This window comes from Pelodiscus sinensis, chromosome 12 (genome assembly GCF_052426305.1).
Source record: "Pelodiscus sinensis isolate ZL-2025 chromosome 12, ASM5242630v1, whole genome shotgun sequence".
Taxonomy (NCBI): domain Eukaryota; kingdom Metazoa; phylum Chordata; order Testudines; family Trionychidae; genus Pelodiscus; species Pelodiscus sinensis.
The window spans coordinates 23767311-23791776 of record NC_143063.1 but is presented as its reverse complement, the minus strand read 5'-3'; the positions used below and the strand labels follow the sequence as shown (position 1 = coordinate 23791776).

The 24466-nt window shown below is 39.0% G+C and overlaps 1 protein-coding gene across 2 annotated transcripts in view; it reads right to left on the bottom strand.

The window, feature by feature from the left end:
* Positions 1-24466, bottom strand: part of ITFG1 (integrin alpha FG-GAP repeat containing 1) — a 214019-nt gene that overhangs the window by 132248 nt on the left and 57305 nt on the right. For both annotated transcript variants that reach the window (XM_075940203.2, XM_006121184.5), the window contains exons 7-8: positions 19883-19944; positions 10055-10139 (exon numbers count right to left, since the gene is read on the bottom strand). In XM_075940203.2, the coding sequence (XP_075796318.2) occupies positions 10055-10139; positions 19883-19944 (147 nt within the window). The remainder of the gene's footprint in view (positions 1-10054; positions 10140-19882; positions 19945-24466) is intronic.

Below are 24466 nucleotides of genomic sequence, written 5' to 3'. Positions count from 1 at the left end.
ACGGCCGTTCTTATGAAGCAGCCTCTGTCTGTGGTGGCCCTGGTGGCTGCGGACAGAGGCTGTTGTGGCAGTAGTCCCTGTCCATGGGAGGTCTAAACTCCCTATGGACAGAGGCTAGTCTTGGTTTGCGGGGAGTTTGGACCCCCCCACAGACAATGGCTAATGCCAGGGACCAGCCTCTGTCCGTGATGGGCCCATGCTTGCTGTAGACAGAGGCCGCTCTGTGGGAGGCTGAGTAGCCTCTGGCTGCAGGGAGCTCGGGCAGCAGCATAGAGGATGGGGAGTAGAGGCAGCACCGTGGAGCCGGTGCTGGTGGAACCAGCTTTTAAGCTGGCTCCCTCCAGAATGGACTCCTGCTTCCCCCCTTGTTGCTTCTGATACAGGGTATGTCCAGGCTTATCGGTTAATCATAGAGTCAACTACATGTTGACATCTCTAGCAGTCAAGTCAGATGGAGCAAAATACCTGCCTGAACCTAACAAGTGTGAACACATGAAATAATTGAGGATATAATTGTCTGAGAAGAGACTGGTAGACCCTTCATCCTGTCAGTTACAGCTATGAACACGTGAGTAGACCTTTGCAATTGTTTGTTCTGTGCAGAAACCTAAGATTAATGTCTAATATGTGAAGACGTTGCTCATTCCAATCTGAATGAGACTTTTGGTAGAAGACAGGTAGATAGATTGCCTGACTGGCAGAAAAGCTCAAACATCTTTCTGGAGAAATTTGGGGTGAGGATGCAAATACATCTTAAACAAGACTATGTATGGATACTCTTATGTAACAGCACAAAGTTTCAAGACATCTTTCGGCTAAAATGACGACAAGTAAGAGAAGGAGACCCATAATAAGCACATCATGAAAAGTTCAAATGTTGGTCACACAGCTTTGATAAGACTAAGGTTAGGTCCCGGTCATACAGAAGCTCTCTCACTTGAGTATAACCTTGCTAGACCTTTGAGGAATCAAATTATTGAAAAAAAATGGACTGGTTATCCAACTGAGGGTGGAAAGCTGATACTGTTGCAAGATGAACCTTGCTAGAGAACAAAAAAACAGTCATGTAGCACTTCAAAGACTAACAAGATGGTTTATTAGGTGATGAGCTTTCATGGGGCAGACCCACTTCTTCAAATCATATTATCTGAAGAAATGGGTCTGGCCCACGAAAGCTCATCACCTAATAAACCATCTTGTTAGTCTTTGAAGTGCTACATGACTGGTTTTTTGTTTTACCAAGATCAGACTAACACAGCTTCTTCTCTGTTACTTTTCATCTTGCTAGAGAAGACTGCTACCTCTGCTGTTTTAGGTGCAATAAATGTTCAAGCATGGGCAAAACTCCATGATGAGATTTCCAATCAGAGAACCACTTCTACTTCAAGAGATAGTAGAAAGCACTCCATCAAGGGTATCTAAGAAAATCTGATGAACTTGTTCTGGGATAGCCTGCTCTCTGGGCTTTAGCCATGAATCGTCCAGCCCCGGTGCTATTTAGGGCAGTGAAAGGGTCAGGGAAGGAGAATATTCAACTGGAGAAGAGGAAAATGATCACACAGTTGTTATCCTCCTTCCAGATGACGTTGTGGTAGCCTCTTGCACTGAGGATACCTCTCTGAGGAAGGGAACTGCAGTTATTAGGAAAAGGTAGGTTTACTAATGGGGAATTCAATCATTAGAAACAAACAGAACTTGGTTTGCAATCACTGGGAGAACTTATGGTGACTTGCCTGTTTAGTGCAAGGTTGTGGATCTCTCAAGAAATCTAGATGGAGTTATGTGTAGGGTTGGGGAGGAGCTGGTAGCTGTACATGTAGGTACCAATAATATATGGAAGCGTAGGAGAGAGGTCTTGGAGGCCAAATTTAGGCTTCTAGGAAAGAGATTCAAATTCAGGATCTCAATGGTAGCATTATCTGAAATGCCTCCAGTTACACGCGCAAGGCTAGGTAGATAGGCAGAACTGCAAAGTCTCAATGCAAAGATAAGACAATGGTGTAGGGAGGAGGGGTTTAGATTTATTAGGAACTGGGGAAATTTTTGGAAAAGGTGGAGCCTATACAGGTAGGATGAGCTCTATCTAAACCAAAATGGAACCAGATGGCTGGCACTTTAAATTAAAAAGGGCGTGGAGCAGTTTTAAACCAAGGGATGGGGAAAAGCTGACAGATATGGAAGAGCACATGGATCAGACTGAGACATATCTTAGAGAAGCATCTATTGTTAGAGATTCTCTATGTTCTAGGAAGGAGGAGAGGATGAAAGATGATAAAATATGGGTAAGATCAGATGAGAAACAGTCAAATGAAAAAGAGTGTCATTCAATTACATCAGGAAATGGCAGATTGCTAAATAGTGACAAATTTTAAGTGCTTATACACAAACAGTAGAAGTCTAAATAATAAGATGGGTGAAAGTTCTTTGAGATGTGCGTCCCTATGGGTGCTCCACTGTAGGTGTCAGGTCTTCCTGGTGCTGCAAATCAGTTTTCCATAGCAGTAGCCAGTTGGGACATGGTAGTGGTGCCTACTATGCAAGAAGACTCATTTCACTCTGTCAGAGCAGAGTGTTTCAGTCTCCTGAAACTAGTGAGGAGCTAAGCTGTTAAATGTAGGAGGATGAGGATGCAGGAGGGTCTGCCTGTCCTGCAACAGTAGATGTGGATGGCATTGGAGGTGCCAAAGGGGAAGGGGGTCAAAGAGACATTCAAAGAGACTGGGAAACCATGTCTGCCCAGGCCAGATGGGGGCTATCAGAATTATTTGAGTGCAGTCCCTCCTGATCTTCTCACGGACTCTGGGAATGAGTGGGATCAGAGGGAAGGCGTAGTAGAGGTGACCTTTCCAAGGAATCAGGAAAGCATTACCTAGGGAACTGCATCCCAAACCCACTCTGGAACAATAATCTGGACATATGGCACTGTTACAAGAGGCAAAGAGGTCACTTTGAGGAAATTCCCATTTTCAAAATATGGGTCTGAGAACTTGGTGATCCCACGCATGGTCTATGGCGAAATGTGTGCCACCGTGTTGTTGATTCTTTGCAGGTAAGAAGCACTGTTGTTGGCAATACACCAAAACTAAAGACAGACAGCTTTCATGCACAATGAACAGCATCAGGCACCGCCTTGATGATTGATAGAATACATGGTCATTATATTTTCTGTCAGTATTCTGACTGGGCGATTGGCGATATGCACTCCAAAGTGCTTGCAAGCCTTGGAAACTGCCCCAAGCTCCATGAGGTTTATGTATAAAGTTGTTTCATGATCAGACCACCGACACTGAATAAAAAAGCCTTCTAAATGTGCTCCCCAACCTATCATGGACTCGTCAGTTGGGATCTGTGCCAACGGCTGATCATGCTGGAAAGGTACCCCTGCTAACAGACAGACTGGGGTAGTCACCCCTTGAGAGAGGATATGACATCCAGGTATGGGAGACGTACTTGTGAACTCAATGTTTTGAGGGAATGTAAACAGAGGCAGCGGAGGTGACGTGTAACCAGCCAGCGCCAGTGATGGCTGGGAGCCGGGCGGAGGGGGCCAAGAGCCCGCCTCAGCAGGGGTGGCACTGACAGACCAGCAGGGGGAGCAGCTGGGATTGGTCCTGCCTAGAGCAGGGGGCCGGACTTGATGACCTTCTGGGGTCTCTTCCAGTTCTATGATAAGGGGATGGTTTGATGAGATAACATGATCTTGGTAACTAATTGACCATTCATTATCAGTTGGAAATAGGTCAATGGAGGGATGAGAGGAGTTGCTATAGGGAACTTTCTGGATGTCTGGCTGGTGAGTCTTGCCCACATGCTCAGGGTTTAGCTGACTGCCATATTTGGGGTCAGGAAGGAATTTTCCTCCAGGGTAGATTGGCAGAGGCCCTGGAGGTTTTTCGCCTTCCTCTGTAGCATTGGGCACAGATCACAGCTGGAGGAGACTCTGCATGTGGGGGCCTTCAAAGTATTTGAAGGCTTCAATATCTGAGATATAGGTGAGAGGATTATTCTAAGAGGGGTGGGTGAGATTCTGTGGCCTGCACTGTGCAGGGGGTCAGACTAGATGATCATAATGGTCCCTTCTGACCTTAAAGTCTATGAGTCTATGAGATGCTGGAGGCAGCAAAAGTGTAAATGAGTCATCAGCTGTAAGCATGTAAGAACTGATACTGAAGGACTTGTGGTAATTATACTGATGAGATCTTGTATTGCCTGGGTTGGTAGACAGGCACAAGCCATGAGAGAACTGAGGCGAGTACCGATGAGCTCTAGAGACTGTGTCGTCTGAAAAGTAGACTTTTGGTCATTGATAATGAGACTTAGGGATCAGAATAGGCCTCTTGCAGTAGATGATGTATGGAGAGTCTCCTCCCGAGACGCACATTTTATGAGGCAGTCATCAAGATAAGGGAAAATTATGACACCTTGCACTATTGATTTCAACACTGATCTCTTATTGTCCAGTAAATGCTCCATCAATACCATTAGCCTGGAGTAATTATCGAAGTCATGACTGGCAAGGAGGGCAGAATAATTAGCTCTGCATAATTAGAGCATGGAAGACTAACATTTTTCTCCCAATGAGGTCCATGCATTTATAAATGATTTGGAGAAAGGGGAAAACAGTGAGGTGGAAAAATTTCAGGTGATACTAAACTGCTCAAGAGAGTTAAGACCAAAGCAGACTGTGAAGAACTTCAAAAGGATCTAATAAAACTAGGTGACTGGGCAACAAAATGGCAAACAGATATTAATGTTGATAAATGCAAAATAATCCCAACTATTCATACAATATGATGGGGACTAATTTAGCTATTACCATTTAATGTGCAGCAGCAGCAGCAGTCAAAAAAGCAAACAATGCTAGGAATCATTAAAAAAGAGATAACGAGTACAACACAGAATATTTTATTGCCTTTGTATAACTCATGTTATGCTCACATCTTGAATACTATGTACAGATGTGGTTGCCTCATCTCAAAAAAGATATGGTTTTGAAAAAGGTTCAGAAAAGGGCAACAAATGACTGGAAGTCTGGAATGGGTGCCATATGAAGAGAGATTAAAATACTGGGACTTTTCAGATTAGAAAAGAGGAACCCAAGGGAGGATATGATAGAGGGCTATAAAATCATGACTGCTATCGAGAGAGTGATTAAGGAAAAGTTGTTTACTTGTTCCCATAATACAAAAACGAGGAAGTCAGCAAATGAAATTAAAAGGTAGCAGGTTAAAAACCAAAAAAAGGAAGTATTTCTTCATTCAGTGCACAGTCAACTTGTAGAATTTCTTGCCAGAGGATGTAGTGAAGACCAGGGCTTTAACAGGGTTAAAAAAAAGCTAGATAAATTCATGGAGGATAGGTCCATTAATGGCTATTGGCCAGGATGGGCAGCAATGCTGTCCCCAACCTGTTTGTAATAGGCTGGAAATGGGTGACAGGAGAAGGGATCACTTGATCATTACCTGTTCTGTTCACTCCCGCTGGCACATCTGGCATTGGCTGCTGCTGGAAGACAGGATACTTTTGGTCTGGCCCAGTATGGCTGTTCTTATGCAGAAAAGCTGTACACTTACTTATTTGAATGTCCTTTGTTTGTTTGTTTGTTTGAAAATACAACAGAGCTTTGGATGCAGAAAGTTTTTTTCCCCGCTCATTTTTACACTTAAGATGTAGTTAGTCTTAATTTATAATTGGGATAAAATCTAATTATATTTTTTTCTTGTGAATTTTACCATCACACAGACTAGTATATTTCACAAATCTGATAGATGTAGCTTCATTCTGTTTTATGGATAATACTGTATTATGAAATAAAGCAATTTGTATTACTGATTTTCATTTCTAATGTACAGTAGCAAGAGAATTTTGCTAAGTGTGAAACTTTTTATATAACAAATTAAGAAGTATTTGTATATCAGAAACCATAAATAAATCAAATAATAAATGAATGTTACAAAAATATTTCCATTTCAGTACAGCAAATTAAAAGTGGCAGTGGTAACAAGTTGCCATCTTTGTTATTTGATAAGAGAGATAACAAAAAGGACTACTGTAAATTCTCAGCTTTGATTAGGGCAGCATATACTACTCCACCATATTTATAAGAGATCCAAAATGCTAGGATGCACAAGAGAATGCTTCTCAGATTTCAACCCCATATTAAATAAGGAAAGCAACTGACACTCAAGATCAGGGCTTCACAAACATATACCCTTTATCTTTCTTATATTTTTAAGTTTCACTGCTTCTAAAAATTTACTCTAGGTTAAAGCTCTACTTTTTCTATAGTTCACAGAACTTGCACATGTTTTAGAAATTTTATTCGAATGCCACTCCCTTAAAAAAAAAATCACCCAAACCTACCATTTGTTTTTATTTGAATTATGCAACTTTATCCCATCCAAACTGAACTAACAGATTAGACATTCTTGATATTCTTGAATTTTAATACAGGTATTTGAAAAATTCCTTCAATTTACACAACTTAAATTCTAAACATTCTTACCACCATAATACTATAATATCAATTTCAATAAGAGGAAAAAAATGAAACTACAGACTATTTTACTTTGAAAAAGAACTATTGTGTATCTACAATAACTTTTTCTAATTTTTTTTTTACAGCATTACTTCATAATCATGGTTCAAATTATCAGAAGCTGAAGCTATCCCCCAACCTCCTCTGAAGATACTTTTCACTTACAGTAGCCCCAATTTCTCACTACAACAAAGAGAATATGAAAATCATCAGGTTTTTTTAATAGTAATTAGAACCAAATTTTGCACTTATACTGTGGTTTAACATCCAACATCTAAATTTTGATTGTTCACTCAAGAAGTTAGATGAACATACTTATTATAATTCCTAAAACATATGCTCACAAAATCAGGAATATTTAAGAATATTGAAGATACCAGATATCCTGGGGTCCAAGTTAACTTAAATGTCTGTCAAATATGACAATGTTTCTACAATTATGATGCATCCTTTGGCCATAGTAAGTCACTTCTGTTAACTACAGCACATGGTGAAAAGAAATCCTATTTCAGATTGTTCCTCTGGATTTACATCTTTCAAAAGAAATCTGACATCTTTTCTGCCTATTAATATTCAGGCCACTAATCAAAACCATCTGCCATATCCATCACGGCAATACAAAATGGGGAAAGCATGGATAAATTTTTTTTGGAATATTTTGAGGTTCTGTTCTTTCTTTCAAATTACATGCAATATCCAAATGTTTGTAGATGGCCTAAATTTGTATTAAAACTTGAATTTTTTAAATGATTTTTGCACAATAAATTACATAAAATTTCTTAATATAACCTGGAACTATAATTTAACTCTACTTTACTTGGTTATACTATATATAAATCTTGTATTCAGCAGCTACCTCACAGATCAGCAAAGTTCAGTCACCCAGGAGAGGTGCTCTTTAAAGGTCAAATGAAATTGTGCTAAAATATGGAGGATATTTTAAAGTATCAGCATAAGAGAGAAATCGTCTGGTGCTAGTATTGGCTTTCTTCTTACTCCCTCATGAACATTACTAAATTTAAAACAAAAATTACTGACCCACAAAGTAGATCAACCATGTCACAACATTTAAATAAGGGCTCGATCTTGTGAATACTCAATAATGAGGGTAAAGCTAACTATCACAAGTAAATCCATTACTGTGCAGTCGTATTTGCAGAATCGGGCCCATAAAACTGCTAGTTACTGTGATGGGGCAAATCATATCTAAAGAAATTATCTAGTTCCAGAGAATAACTCATGAATGTATCCTATTTTATATACATTACCTGAATCACTGATTTAAAATTGATAGCATTGGCACTGTAGTATTTAAGGTTATGACAGAGAATAAATAACATTTTAGTATAAAGTCAAAAAACAACAAGGTGTTAAAATAAAAACTTGTTAAATCTATGGTTGTTGAATGTGAAAACTGGTATCAAACGGATAACTAGCTGAAATACCTCTCAGTGTATTCGAAAATAAAATAATAAATAATAATAATAATAATATGATTATATATGATTACACTTAAATCTTGTAATGTGAGACCTAAAGTAAGTTAAATTAGGTGAAATGTCAGAATAGTGTCTTCAAGGAAAATTTTGATTCACAAAAATAAAATTAATTTTAACAATTTCCTTTGGGCTGTTAAAATATACACACAAAAATCCATGCATTTGCAAATAGATTATTAGCAAAAGGAAAAATCTGAATTAATTTGTTTCTAAAAGTGAAAAAGGATGTATATACAATTTTTTCCCTTTGTTCTACAGCTTTCTGAAACAAATGCTAATTAAAAACATCAAGAACGTTGATGTTTCATTAATCTTTATAGAAATCATTGTAATTATTTTACAGTTTCCTCCTAGTTTCTCATACATCCTTCTAGTTTCTCAATTTATGGACACTTAAGTAGAGAATGTCTTTTGAATAAATTATTTCTTAAGAAAACAATTATATGCTAAATACAGCAGCACTTTTAAAAACGCGATAACGAAGAGCAATGTGAATGTTTGTATTATTTCTATTTGGTTATTACTTATAGCGACATTCAGCCCTACACATCGTGCAAATTCCAGCTACATAAGTGCAGTTAGCAAAATTACTCTACCCCAGAAGATTTTCTTGGTTATGACCATCTTGCGACATGCTGAGATGAAGGAGGATCACTCATGTGGCTCACTGACTAGCCGAGGTGGCCCATCACTGTTCTAGAGCGTACACCTCTGCCTTCCAACACTCCTGCATACCCCATTGCAGTGTTTCTTAAACAGTTGTTTCCGTGAACAACTCCCAGGTGTGCCACAACCTCTTCTTTGTTTTTGTCACTTCTTTGTTTTTGTCTTTTTTTTTGGTCTGATGACAATTTTTTTTTAAAGAAATTTTTTATAGGTGTTGCACATAAAAAAATATTATTGTTTGGTGTTCCGTGGTCTCAAAAAGTTTAAGAAACACTGCCCTATTGGTTCTCTAAGTTTTGACCCTTTTACCCTCACATCTGTTCCTGGTTATTTGCCTTTTTTGTCTCCTGAACTCAGTTGAGTCCTGGCTTCAGTAGCTCCTACATAGGGTGGGGAGTGGCTTTTAGCTGTGGGCAGGTTTGCACCCACCCACAACCAGGTACTCAATAGGACCACTTTCTTGATGAAGGGGTGAACCACTTAATAAATTTGCACTGCTAGTGTTGAGCAGTGAAAGACAGTATATTCCTGAGGTACAATGCTGGGAGCTGGGGGATTTGGTTGATGTTTTTCTCTGTATGATTCATGAGTGGCTCTGGGAGCATTCATGCAGTTTAGCTGGGTGCAGGGATCCACACTGTGTTAAGCTGAGCGATCACAGCACCAGGAGAGGTTTGCTGTTTGTTACTAGCAAAGCACTGAGAGAAACAGCCGAGGCTGGAGAGTTAAGCAGGCACAGCAGTCCCACAGTGTCAGCCTGCACCCCTGGGATCCCCTCACATGGAGAACTTAAAAAAAAAACTTTTCACTTTATTTAGGTATCTGAAGGAAAGCAAAACTTTGTGAAAATCTGACCAAAGAAATAGAGGGTTATGAAGACTTGCCATCTGCAAGCTTACATTGCTTTGAGCCATTTCATTTTTTAAGTGAAATACTGAGGAATATAATCTCATCCCAAATAAACTACCTATGTTTATATTGAAAACAGTTTATATGTACTTAACCTTAAACATGTGAATAGTCCACTGATGTAAATGGTTAGGCTTGCACAGCAACAAGGAGGTACAGGTCTGAGATTATGAACTAAAATAGCCACTTCCAAATTATCAAATCCTTCCACATACACAATACTCACTGACCTCATCAGTTTTTCTACATATAGAAGAAAAGAAAAGAATAAAGGAACATAATATATGTATTTACATAACTATGATGCCTACAAAGGAACCACTGCAATCTGTTGGATAAATATATAACATGCTTAAACTAATCTAGAAAAAATATAACTAATCAATAAAAAAGGAAATTCAAGTGTCAAGTAGTTTTGGAGGGGAGGAAAGAAGAAACTCACCAAAATCTGCAAACACTGATTGTCCAACAACTATCACGTCTTCAGGCTTTTGCTTTATGTCTGTGGCTTTGGAGAAATTCCCATCCTATCAAATACAATAAATATACAACATAAAAATTACATTAATGAACTGCAAACAAGCCAATGAAAATTTGAAGTGTATACTAAAGACTAAAAATAGCTTCTAAAAAGGATTAATGAGTGAAACAAGCCTTACTTAGTATTAATGTAAACATAAAAATTATCTTCCAGATTATTTTGATTAATAGAGTAATAAGTTGTCTCACTTCATTACATTGTTTTGAATATTTAGATACCTTTATCATATGGCTATGCCAATGCAATAACCAAATCTTTTCCTACAAACCGTTCTAAATGTGGATATTACTACTTACTCTTGTTGACTTCCATAAAAGTCCATGCAAGACTAAGTATCTGCACACCAGATTAGTGTGGAGGATGAGGCTTTAGTGTTCTAAACAACACAATTTTTCCTAGTTAAATGACCTTTTCCCCCACTCAAGAATCCTTTTTAGAAGTTATTTGTAGTCTTTGGTATATTGAGATCTCTATTGTTAGTTTGTAAATTTTTCATATTTTGAAGACTGTCCATATTTTTCTAATTCATACACTATTAAGGATCATAGACTTTGCTCCCTAGATGAGGTTTCTTTAAGGATAGTTTTCTTTTGCCCTTTAATTATAGCTATTTTTTTCTTCAAGTATAATCTGTAACTAATAGTGGCTTAGAGGACAAATTAATCAATATACTGTATTGCAAAACCAGAATGATTTCCCCAGCACTGTTAAAAACTCACATTGTTTTATCTATAAGCAGTTCCAACAGAATTATCTTACTGCAGCACTGACTTTGATATCCTTACAGATGCTAGCCATCTCATTGCAGTTAAGTAGAGGTGGGGAATCTCAGTGTGCAGGGGCTGGATGTGGCCCCCCAGTTTGCCTGGATCCAGCACCTGAAGCTCGGGATACCCCTTTCCCCCAAGTACTGGGGAGCCTGTGCTGGCACTCCAGCTACGTCACTGCCCCACAATGGGGCTTTAGCACACAAAATCTACTAGGCTAGGCTCTCTAAGCTGTGATGTGGGAGGGGAATGTGGAGAATGTCCTTCTTTTCAGTTGAGGGCCACGTCAATGAGAGATTTTTTTTTTTGTTCTCGCTTGTATGTAGCCCGACTGACTTTTCTGTGGATCAGTGGGCCCTGATCCAAAAAAGGTTCCCCACCCGTGAAGTACTAGTTCCTATGTCAAGTGGCCAGAAAAGAAAGACTAAGGCCAGTACCTATAAAGCATTTTATAGTAGATCAAGCAAAGAACAGACTTTGTTTCAGAGCAAGTTTTAATTCTGAATAATTTTTATCTTGATTAAGAAACATGTACCCTTGAACCTCTGGGAAATCGGGTATGCTGGATTTAAGATTTAGCTGGGCTAGGGAGTATACTGCAAGGGTTGGGGCGTGAGGGATGTGTGTGTGGGTAAGGGACTTAACTGGTGCCCTACTCCCAAAGGCACATGTGTCTTCGCCCCCTGCATCAATCCCAGATATCACCTCCACCACTATGGGAGAAGCAGGGAAAAGCTGCAGGGAAAGTGTGTCACTGTGCTGTTATTTCCCTAGTTAGGACACCTGAAGTAAGGCGGTTCAAGGGCATTCTGTGTTAAAGTCTCTGAAGGATTCAGTATCCAAACTGTACTTCTTGACTTGAGTAAATTTTAGATTTTACGTTTGAGACCCCTATAAATGCTGCATGTGGTATTTATTTATGTGGGAGTTAGAGTGCAGACATTTGCACTAGAACATGAAATAACCTGCCAAACACTGAATTCTTGTCACCTCTGATCCCCTGATGACAGAGACGGAAATGTATTTCAGATTAGAAAGAAGAAAAAGAAAAAGCCCCTGAAACAGTAAAATTCATGTTTCTGGATTACTCTAATTCTACTCAAAGACTTCAGTTATTGAATGTAAGTTTTCAATAACCTTGATGCCAAAAGTTATAATTTATCCAATAAACCTTAGAAAGCAATCTCTAAAAACATTTGCATGGACTTCACTAATGAAAACATTTTAAATTATATGTATTTTTCATACAATTATAAATCCATATCCCCAATTCTTCCCATCATCTAGAACAGAAGACAATGTATGTGATAATAATTACAAATACTTATTTACTGGAAATTTCATTACACGTAAAATAATTATTTTCACTTTTGACATATCTTAATGCCATGAAACTGTTTATTTCAACTTAAACAAAAAACAGGACTGTGTAGCACTTTAAAGACTAACAAGATGGTTTAATAGGTGATGAGCTTTCATGGGCCAGACCCACTTCCTCAGATTAAATAGTGGAAGAAAATTGTCACAACCATATATACCAAAGGATACAATTTAAAAAAATGAACACATATGAAAAGGACAAATCAAATTTCAGAACAGAAGGGGGATGGAGGTGGGGGAAGAGAGGAGGGAGGTAAATGTCTGTGAGTTAATGATATTAGAGGTGATAATTGGGGAAGCTATCTTTGTAATGGGTAAGATAATTAGCGTCTTTATTCAAATTTGCGTGTCAAGTGTCGAATTATAGACAACCACCTAACCTCAAGATGATTCTTACCAACAACCACAGGACATACCACACTAATACCAACCCTGGTACCTTCCCTTGCAACAAACCCTGTTGCCAGCTTTGTCCACATATTCATTCTGCTGATACCATTATTGGACCTAACCAAGTGAGTTATAAGATCAAGAACACATATTCCTGCGCATCCAGAAATATAATTTATGCAATCATGTGCCGAAAGTGTCCGTCCGCTATGTACACTGGACAAACATCTCAGACACTTCGCCAAAGGATCAATGCCCACAAAACAGATATCAGACAGGATCACAAAGAAAAAACAGTTTCTTGCCATTTCAGCCAGAAAGGACATTGTCTCAATGACTTGATTACCTGCATCCTGCTTCAAAGACCTTTTAAGACTTCACTTCAAAGAGAATCCTCTGAACTGTCATTCATGCTTACATTCGACACTTTACACGCAAATTTGAATAAAGACGCTAATTATCTTACCCATTACAAAGATAGCTTCCCCAATTATCACCTCTAATATCATTAGCTCACAGACATTTACCTCCCCCCCTTTCCCTCCCTCCTTCTGTTCTGAAATTTGATTTGTCCTTTTCATATGTGTTCATTTTTTAAATTGTATCCTTTGGTATATATGGTTGTGACAATTTTCTTCCACTATTTGATCTGAGGAAGAGGGTCTGGCCCACGAAAGCTCATCACCTATTAAACCGTCTTGTTAGTCTTTAAAGTGCTATACACTCCTGTTTTTTGTTTCAGCTGCACCAGACTAACACGGCTACATTTCTACCTTTATTTCAACTTGAGACTCTTGTATTTATTATGAATTTTATTCCATTAGCCATTCAACAATGGATGTTGATTTTTAGGTAGGAGGAAAGGAGGTCCCTCTTTCTGTAAGTAACTTCTAAATAGCATTTTTCTTGTCTAAAACTTTGTAGTCTGTAGCCTTCTGAAATCCATAAAACAATACAGAACTGGTCCACAATGTAAGTAATTCAGAACCAATCTTTTACTGGACTGGATAATTCCATCAAAGCATGGGAATGTGCTTAAAATGACATTTATTAAATATGCTATATAGCTCTGTACGTAGAGATGGCAAATTGAATTATGAGTATATAAATCCACTTAAGAAGTCTAGTGACACCAAAAAAAACGTGAGGAAAAAGTTCCAATGGTTTGTATAGTCATCAGAACATTGAGATGGAATTATAGCTCTCAAATGATTTTTCCCATCCTCTTTGGAGATGCTGTTTCTAAAGTGCACTAATGTGCACATTAATTGATCAGTGTAGAGCCTACTGGTGCACATAAGTTTTCTTAATGTACTTCAACATAGTATTTTTTCAAGCAGCACCATATTAATCCATACCACTAGACTCTATATAGCCCAATTAACATGTAACATGTTACATGCTTTCGAAATCACAGTCTTAGGGTACATCTGCACAGCAACATTATTTTAGAATAACTAGCATTATTTCAAATAACTTAGACCGCATCTACACAGTAGACAGTTATTTCGAAATAATGTTGAAATACTATCAAGCTGGAGGACTTCTCATCTGACTCCTGTAACACTCACTGTATGAGGAGTAAGGGAAGTTGGAGGAAGACTGCTCTATTTCAAAATAAGTACTGCGTAGATGCTCTCAATTTTGAAATAAGCTACACAATTGATGTAGCTTAATTGGAGTTGCTTATTTCGAGTTAGATGCACCCTTATAGAGCACATTACCCCACCACTCTGATATCATGGTCAAGTTACAACTGATCTCTGCTTCAATTGTCTCCCTTATAAAACAAAGCTAATCAGACTTTATGTATTGTTGCACAGTTTAGCTCAGTAATTTAGAAAGCATTTTCTACAACTTGTTTTGACATACTGTAATCTAAATTTTAAGATTTTTTTATTAATGATGAGCAGGTTTGTTGAAAAAAAATCAAAGTATTACAACAGGAACCAGACATAAAACAAAGGAATATAGCAGACCTATATGCACTAGTTATAGGCTATCGTAAATCTACATATTATAAATTAATGATTTTTTTATTTTAAGTGTTTAAATAGTTTATTGCCCCTCATCTTTCCTGAAAAAGTTCAATTAATTTAATATATGCAGTGAATAATGCTATTTTTCTTAATTCTTTTATTCTCATCTGCCAAATTTCTACAGGTGACATGTTTTTGCACTCACAATGAAAATATATACTGGTTTAAGTCACGAAGAAAGTCCAGACATCGCAGAAAGAGAAGAAAAGGTTTAAATCAACTGATTGTATACTATGCCACTGTACTCAGTGAAGTCTTTTAAGAAAGCTTGTAATGTTCTGAACTTGATAGCCATTATGGGAGATGTATACAGACGATGGGTTATGAATTTATGTGTTTGTGTATGCAGAAAACTGTGCTCAAAGTTCAGCTCCATTGCACGGGAAGTGTGGTGAGTAGCCAGTCATAGAGGGACACCCGCCAAGCCAATTATTTACTTGAAACCTATCCAGTGCCCATCCATTGTCCAAGTCAGGGAAAGACAATTAAAGTATATTAGAATTAATGAAAAGATGCCGAGACATCCCCAGAATTTCCCCACTTTGAATTACATGAGTCACCGTGACACGGGAGGGGAGAGAGTGGGGGAGAGAATCAGTTGACACTAAAAAATCCCCACCTTGGAAGCATGATCTGTCATTCAAAATCTGAGCAACAGTTTCTATGTGGGAAGCTGCCCATGAATACCAAATCATCCCTATAACAAGGAGAGCATTCCAAGAAACTGTTCAATGCAAATAGGTAACTTGTAGTAGAATAGAGATTTTATCTATTGTGGGAGTCTAAAGCCTAAAGTTACATCTATGCTTATTTTATGTGCAACTTGCATATGTTTACTTTCCCTTACTATTTCATCATTAAATCTGTGATGTTTCTCTTAAATAAACTTTGTTTTTATCCCAAGTAGATCTGGTGTGTGAACTGCAGTGTGTGTCAAAGCAAACTGATAACAGGGGAATTGGTTTCACATCTTTGTTTGGGGGAAGGGAGGGAAAGAAAGGGATGACGAACCAGAGAAGAATGCCTTCAGTATATGATATTTAAGAACTCAGGAAGACTGATGTAGGGAGACTTGGAATGGAAGGGCTGTTGCTGTTACCTTGCAAAGAATAACTAGACTGGTGTCTGGGATATGAACCTCAGATGTGCAGCACCAAGGTACAGAGCAGGCCATGACAGAATCTTTTACTGTGGTGTTCTGGTGTTCCCCAAAATGTCAGAGTACCCGTGTTTAAATTACAGGACATTTTCCTAATACTATACTGATAGAAATTTGTGGTGGTGGTGGTAACAATATCCTTAAGATAGATTAGATAGCTATCACCGTGGTTTTCAAACTGGGATGTATGTTCCTCTGGAAAAAATTCTGCAATGGCAAATACCACATTTTATTATTTTCAAATTGTGGAGCACGGAGGAACATTTCAGAAGGCGTGAGAGTCAATTTCAATGTTTGAAGCTGAGCTCCTGTTCTGAGTTACAATTTTTGATCATACCTACGGCTGCCACATGGTTTCAACAAAAATACCAAACTCTTCTCCCCCCCCCCAAGTTGAGACCAAAGTTATTGAGTAAAAAAACCCCCCCAAAACCAAAAAAACCCAAACACCCATACCCCAAGAGCATGGCCCCTTTAACTGCGTGTAGAGTCTCAGAAAGAGAAGAGGTTGCTTCCCCTTGCTCAGATCTTTAGGTTTTTTGCCAACGGCCATCTTGTTTTCTTGGTTGAGCAAGAAGGGAGCTTCCCTGCAGAACCAGGTAAGCAGGGGATCTGGGGGGAGGGAGGGAAGAGGGGGCTGGGACCAGTTGCTGAGTGTGTCGTATGGTTACCAGGTGTGCAGTATTTTTGTCTCCTGGCAGGGAAAAAAACAGAAAATACGGAATATTTTGGGTGTCTGGAATTAAAAAATTTTTTTTTTACTGGACAGGAGGTGAAAATACCGGACACCTGGCAACCCTAATCACACCCATTCCCCCAACCCAGACAGGCTGTATGGTCTACTGAAGCGAATTGAATATGAAGGTAGGACTTCGTCCCTGAGTCTTGCCGGGCTGGCCCAAGCCACCTGGGATTAATTCTTTCTCCTCAAATGTTCCTCGCTGTTCTCCTGGGATGTTGGGGCACAATTGAGAAACCTCTACAAGCTGCTGCTAAATGGAATGCATAAATCTGAATAAGCATGTGCCCCTGTGTGCCCACCTCCTCTGCCACCTCTGCATTTTCTGCAGGTAAGGAAAATGGCATGCATTCGATACCAAAAACTGCATTGAAATATACCCTAGGTCAGGGCTACTCAACTTTGGAAGCTCCGTAGGCCACAATGATACTCACAGCACAAGCTGAGGGTCGCAGCTTCAGTGTGGTTGCATATACATGCAAATAGCTTATTTCACACTGATGGGGATGGATACACAGATAAAGGAAAGACTACACAACCCACAGGCCCCATTCAAGTCAGTTCTGCTGATATTAATCAAATGTAATATTTACCTGATTTCCATCCACATGATAGCACTTCTAATGATCAATGACACTCCAGGAATGTAACTACTAAAATGCATATCAACAGAAGACCACTGACTCCTCTTTTGTTTTGGCTCCTACCTGCAGGATGCAGTGTTGAGCCCTGTGTAAACCCAAACCGCACCACGGGCTGCAAACAAACGGGCCACAGGCTGTGTGTTGAGTAGCCCTGCCCTAGGTGCATAAAAGCATACTTTTATACTTCCCATTAAGGACTTAAAGGAGCATATATTGTTCTCTATATAATTATTGATATTACAGGAAAAACTAATGATAAGTAATATGAAGTAATGTTAAAGATGCAGTCTTGATCAACCATTGCAGGTCTCTCCATTTTACTTTTTTTTGACTTAAAGCAAAAGTAATTATTGTTAGATGAAGAGGGTGAATATCTTTATTCTAATAATTTTGATGCAAAGCTGTTAAAAATATACTATACAATAAATGTAAGTGTTAGTTTATCAGTGTGTCCTCCCATACTAATGTACATGTTAAGCAAGGCATCCATAAAAAGTTTTGTAAAAAAATTCAATGTAATACATATATTGTACTTAACACTTTATAGATTTCTTACTCAGCATCTATTACAGCCTTAATTTACAACTATAAAAGTGACCTCTGATTGATTTGGTAGAATGGCTGCAGCACATACATGTTGCAGTACAGAAAGATAAGATTTTAGTATTAACTCAGTAATAATCCTGAATCTAGATTCTAACTTTTATACTAATATTCTTTAATGCTGTTCTGGAAAAGTAAAGGTGTGAGAAACAACCTCCTCAAAGTACTCAGTACAAGGGGCTTTCCTGGCATAAATAAAACCCTGTGTAGATACAAAATTTGCATCTGCATGTGCAAAATTATCTGTGGATATCCATGTTCACATCCACAGATGCGAATATCTGTGGAAATAAGGTGGACATCCACAAATTTGCTGGATTCTAGATACGGATGCAGATATAAATTTTGTATGTACAAAAATGAACCACAGATATCTACATCCACACCAAAGAATGCAGATACAGTGGATATAAAGCAGATATGAAGCAGATTTGCAAGGCTCTAGACTCTATTGTGGTACTGTTCCAAGTTTTAGTTATAGGGTCAGGGTTGGATGGCACGGAATTGCAGCTATTTTCTGCTTTTTAAGGTCTACAGGGCAAACAGGAAGCACAGAACAGCATTAGAGCAGCTTTGAAGCTGCTATAATTTACGAGGGGACCGACAGAGGACTGAACATCTTCAGAATATGGGGCTATATTGCCATCAGACAGAACAGGATTAATTTCAATATCTCTTCCTAAATAAAGCATGACGGCCAGGATATTATTTGATTCATTAAGATCCCAACTAAAGAGTAACTTTTTAGTAAAAATAGCTTAACATTTGCAGATATTCAGACAACTTGCAGTAATGGTAGAAAAGTGAAAGGAGAAGTGCAACTATGGTTGTTTTAAATCAGGGGTGGGGAACCTCTTCTGGGTCAGGGGCGGCTGACCCCCAGAAAAATCAGTTAGGGGCTGCACACAAGTGAGAAGCCCCAGAATGACAAGGAGAAAGACACTCCCCACAGTGCCCTGGCACACCAGATCCTAGAGGGGCTTAGGTTAGTAGATTTTATGTGCTACACTCCTGGGGGTGGGTGGCTGTGGTGCTGGAACATCCAGCCCCAGGGCCTGAGGTTCCCCACCCGTTTTAAACATTACGTTGTTTAATTCGTTCTGAAACATAAAAGTAGGCATAAAATGTATAGCTATCAAAATAACTAAGAACACCTGCATTGTTCAAAGCTATGAGACAGCATCATCATCTCCTCAGACGTTTCTATCAAAAAAAATTATTTCTCTGTTTAGATGTTTTCACATAATTCTTGAAGTCTCTATTGTTACCAGAATTGATTCCCAATTTAATTTTCTACTCATCCACGCTCAGCAAAATGCCTGAATTGCATTTTTTTTTTAAAATCTCAGACTACCTAATGGCTTTTTCTTAATTGTTACAAGCCAACCGAATCATAGCTTTTAATATAGAGACATCTTGAAAGGAGATAGTCAAGAAATGGCCTTCTTGCCTAGAAAGATTAATTCCTTTTGTTTGTTTTTCCTTTTTTTTCAAAATACTATGAATTATGGGAGTTTCTTGACTATAATCTATACAACATGTTCCATAGGGTATATTGCATCATCTAAATCTCTCTCGCTCATAAAAGTCTTTTATTTCTGCCCTGAAATCTTTTTAGCCACATTTAAAACAAACTAAAAATATCCAAGCCTGGAGGCAACAAGGAAAAATTACTTCTTTGAAAAGCTCTTTCCCCATAAACCATCATGCTGACAAAGTAAATGACAGTAACCTCTTACAACAGCTGACACCACAACAGGCGCCCTGTTAACATGTGCATTAGGGCAGATTGATTGGTTTAATTGGCAGTCATGCTAACATCCTGCAGAGGAACTGATGCTGAGTGAATCATTTCCTCCAGCAATATTCAGCAGTTTGAATGCAACAGTGCAGCTACGATCTCTTATCAACTCTGTTTATTCTTGAAATCAGTATCAGGTGACTTCTTTGTTTTACATTTCTTAAAATTATGTTTTGCATAAGACGATTGCTTTATTTTACTCCTTACCTTATTTACCCATGTTTCAAACTGAATTTGTTGGGAACTTGATAATGTTGTAAGGAACAAATCTGGAAAGACAAACAAAAGAATATAAAATTTAATATATTATTATACTCATGTACTCTTAATTCTAAATATATTCGTTTATTTAATAACATAGTGGTTTTTTAATGTATAAATAAATGGATCAAAACAACATAAATAAAGAGCTTGTTTTCAGCCCTGGGCCTCTACTGACACAACTGTGTGAAAATACATACTTTTGGTATACTAATGCCTGTTTAATAATAAAACATAATGCTTAACTGGTTAATCGATTAAGGGGGGATGGAAGAGAGCCATGGACAAGCACTGCTCCAGCCAGGAGGTCAAAGCAGCCCCTGCCTGTGGCAGGGGATGGGGAGGCGCAGGCCCATCACAAACAGGGGCTGCTCTGGCCAGCTGGAACCAGTAAGCCTCACCCATTAACCATTCAAATCCTTAGTATAAATGTACATAAACAAAAATATATACAAATAAAAAGGATGTACACAAAGCAGTAAGTGCTAGAAAGTCACATCTGTACAAGTGAGGAATTATGAAATTACTAGTTAGGGAAAAGAACTAAAGTCTCAAAATGAAAGAAAATATCACACAGAAATGATCATGTCCTAAACATCATTGTGTTTTTCTAGCTTCTCTGGCAGCAAAATTGGGTCTCCAGTGATTAGTTAAAATATTAAAAGACATTTTTCATCATAACATTATTGCTAACAGAAGAATCTATACTTTTGATTAGCAGTATTTTGGGAAGATTTCACGAGAAGGGAAACCGGAGAAGAGGAGGAGAAAGGGAAGCAAAGAAAGGATTTTAGAAAGAATGGTGACGGACCAAGTACTGCATGTTCTTAACCTTTTAAAAACCCAATTGCCTTTGTGCAACCTGATAGCCTATTTTGTCCCTCCCTTTTCCCATTTAATATTTTAAATTTAAAATAGCAAAATTAATTGACTACTTCTGTAAAAGAGTTCCATTACTGCGCTCCAGTGCTCAATATTCAGGCTATGATACAACTGTTCCTTTGCCAGCAATAAAAATCCTCAAAGTATTCCCATTACAGCAGTGGTCACCAACCAGTAGATCGGGATCTACTAGTAGATCTTGGAGTCTCTGACAGGTGATCCTGACAGGTTCGGCCAAGGGGCTATCAAGTGCCAGCACTTTATTGCCCCTCCACGTACTGCTGTGCTTCTCTTGCCCTTTGTCTTGGAGCGGTCCCCTCAGAAGCCTCCTACTAGCTGGGCAGGGGAGAGAGAGGAGGATTCTGATGTCTAGGTGCTCCCTCTCCCACTCTGTATCCTATCTCCACAGAGCAGAGAAGGGGCACAACAGGACTTGGGATGGAGTTTTCTGGCTGATTTTGGGAGTGGTGAAAGGACAGGGAAGGGGTGAGGCTTAGTCTCACTGCACCACCAACCAGGAGCCACCTGAGGTAAGCAGAGCCCAGCTGGAGCCCACATTCTGAAACCCTACCGCAGTCATGAACCCCCTCCTGCACTCCATGCCCCTGCCCTAGCCCCAAACACCCCTGCATGCAAACACCCTCCTAGAGCCTGCAACTAGAACCCCCTCCAGGATCCTGAATACCTGCCCCAAGCTCAGCTCAGAGCCCCTCTCACACTTCAATCCTTTAACCCAAGTTCAGAGCCTGCACCCCCAACCCTCTGCCCCAGACTGATAAAAGTGAGGGAAGACGGAGTGAGCAGGGGGCAGGGCTTCCGAGAAGGGGCACAAAGAAGGCGGGGCAAGGGTATTTGGGTGTGACATACATCTTAGATTGCACTTAAATTCAAAGAGTGATCTTGTGCTTAAAAAGGTTGGAGACCACTGCCATTACAGGAATACCTTTTTCCAATATAAACCTGAAGAAACAGAAGGAACATTAAGTCACATTAAGGGTAAGTGTCCTGCTCTATTACATCTTTTTTAAACCTGAAAACTTCACAATTTTACTCTCTATATCTAGATCCTTAAAAATATCCAGTTCCAGAACATAAGAATGGCTATACCGGGTCAGACCAAAGGTCCAAGACCAATATCTTGTCTTCCAACAGTGGCCAATGCCAGATGCCCCAGAGGGAGGGAAGAGAATAGGTAATGATCATGTGATCCCTCTCTTGTCATCCATTTCCAGCCTTTGACAAACAAAGGCTAGGAACGCCATTTCTACCCATTCTGGCTAATAGCCATTGATGGACCTATCCTCCAGGATTTATCTGGTTCTTTTTTGAACCCTGTGAAAGTCCTGGTCTTCACAGTCTCCTCTAGAAAGGAGTTGCACTGGTTGACTGGGGCCTGCATGAAGAAAAACTTCCTTGGTTTGTTTTAAACCTGCTATCTATTACTTTCATTTGATGACCCCTAGTTCTTATGTTATAGGTACAAGTAAATAACTTTTCCTTATTCACTTTTTCCACACCAGTCATGATTTTATAGATCTCTCTCATATCCCCCCTTCGTCTCCTCTTTTCCAAAATGAAAAGTCACAGTCTTTTTAATCTCTCTTCATATGGGACCCGTTCCAAACCCCTATTTATTTTTCCCCCATTTCTGAACATTTTCCAGTGCCAACATATCTTTTTTGAGACCACATCTGTATGCAGAATTCAAGATGTGGACGTAGCATAGTTCTATTTAGAGGCAATAAGCTATTCTGTTTTACTCTCTATCCCTTTTTAAATGATTCATAATATTTTGTTTGCTCCTGTGATTGCCGCTGCACATTGAGTGGACGTTTTCAGAGAATTGCCCACAATGACTCCAAGTAAGAATCTTGCTCTTGCGTAGTTATAGCTAAATTAGTCCCCATCATGTTGTATGTATAGTTGGGATTATTTTTTCCAATGTGCATTACTTTACATTTATCAACCTTAAATTTCATTTGTCATTTTGTTGCCCAATCACTTAGTTTGGTGAGATCTTTTTGAAGCTCTTCACAGTCTGTTTTGGTCTTAACTATCTTGAGCAGTTTAGTACAATCTGCAAATTTTTCTACCTCACGGTTTACCCCTTTTTCCAGATCATTTTGTTTATTAGGACTGGTCCCAGTACGGACCCTTCAGAGACACCATGAGTTACTTCTCTCCATTCTGAAAACTTACTATTTATTCCTACCTTTTGTTCCCTATCTTTTAACCAGTTATCAATCCATGAGAGGACCTTCCCTCTTATCCCATGACAACTTATTTTGCTTAACTGCCTATTGTGAGGAACCTTTTCAAAGGCTTTCTGGAAATCTAAGTACGCTATACTTACACTAGGCCCCACATTCAAGAAAGATGTGGAGAAACTGGAGAAGGTCCAGAGAAGAACAACAAAAATGATTAAAGGTCTAGAAAACATGACCTATGCAAGAAGATTGAAATAAATGGGTTTGTTTAGTCTGGAAAAGAGAAGAGTGAGAGGGAACATGGTAAACATTTTCAAGAAATTAAAAAGTTGTTACAAGGAGAACAATTATTCTCTTTAACCTCTGATGACTGGATAAGAAGTAATAAATTGCCTAGACTATAGAATCTCCATCATTGGAGATATTCAAGAACAGAGTAGACAAACACCCTGATTATCTAGTTGGTGTCCGGTCCTGCCATGAGTGCATGGGACTGCTCTTCATAACCTATCCAAGGTCCCTTCCAGTTCTAATTTTTTATGATTTTCCCCAAAATGTTAAGAGACCATACCATTTTTGGGTTTGAGGAAGAGACAAATGGTTTTACAAGCCACTGTCTTTCTCTTATGTTGGAATACCCTACATAGGAGAGAGAAAACTCACTTGAGTTGACACTTGCAGAATTTCTTCTTCTGCAAAGAAAAGACTGATGGTCCCACTCCCAAGATCCAGAACTCTCCCAAAATTCTTGTTTATTTTTTTTTTTTTGGGGGGGGGGGGACCCTCTAGAAGCTTCATTTTTACCGTGGAACCACTCTTAAAGGCCCAGTTCTCCACTGTATAAGGGAAAGTTGTGTATTATGGTTGTTTCTACTGTTAGACTGGAAGAATCTAGCAGAAGCCAGTGTTCCTGCCCTACCATTTCAAAACCTGAACATTTTAAACTCCACCAAGGAATATCCATGCTGTTAAAATGGTGGACAGATGGCAAGCAAATCAGTAATGGGAGAGGCCCCTTTGTAGGCATGGCTCCAGGGAATGATCTGGTGTGGTATCTTAATTTATCAAGCCAATTAATCTCTAGGCAGGGATGATACTTTTCTGTAAGTCTATCTCGTGCTGTCCAACATGCTAGCTGCTAGTCACTAACCACATGTGGCTATTTGGTCAGTTGAGTGTGGCTAGTTCACTAGAGCAGTAGCCACACTAGAGCACTAGAGCCACAATAGTTTCAGAACTGGCTGGACACCACAGACTCTATATAGATCTCTGTTCCTGACTAGGGCCTCTGGATGCTAATGCAATATTACTTGTTTTATTAATGCTAACATGTTTACCAGTAATTATTTTAAACAGTGTAATTGTTGTAATGAACCACATTCCGAAGAAGGGCTTAATTCAATTGCATGTGCTCGAGTGCATTCCTGAATCAGACCAACAG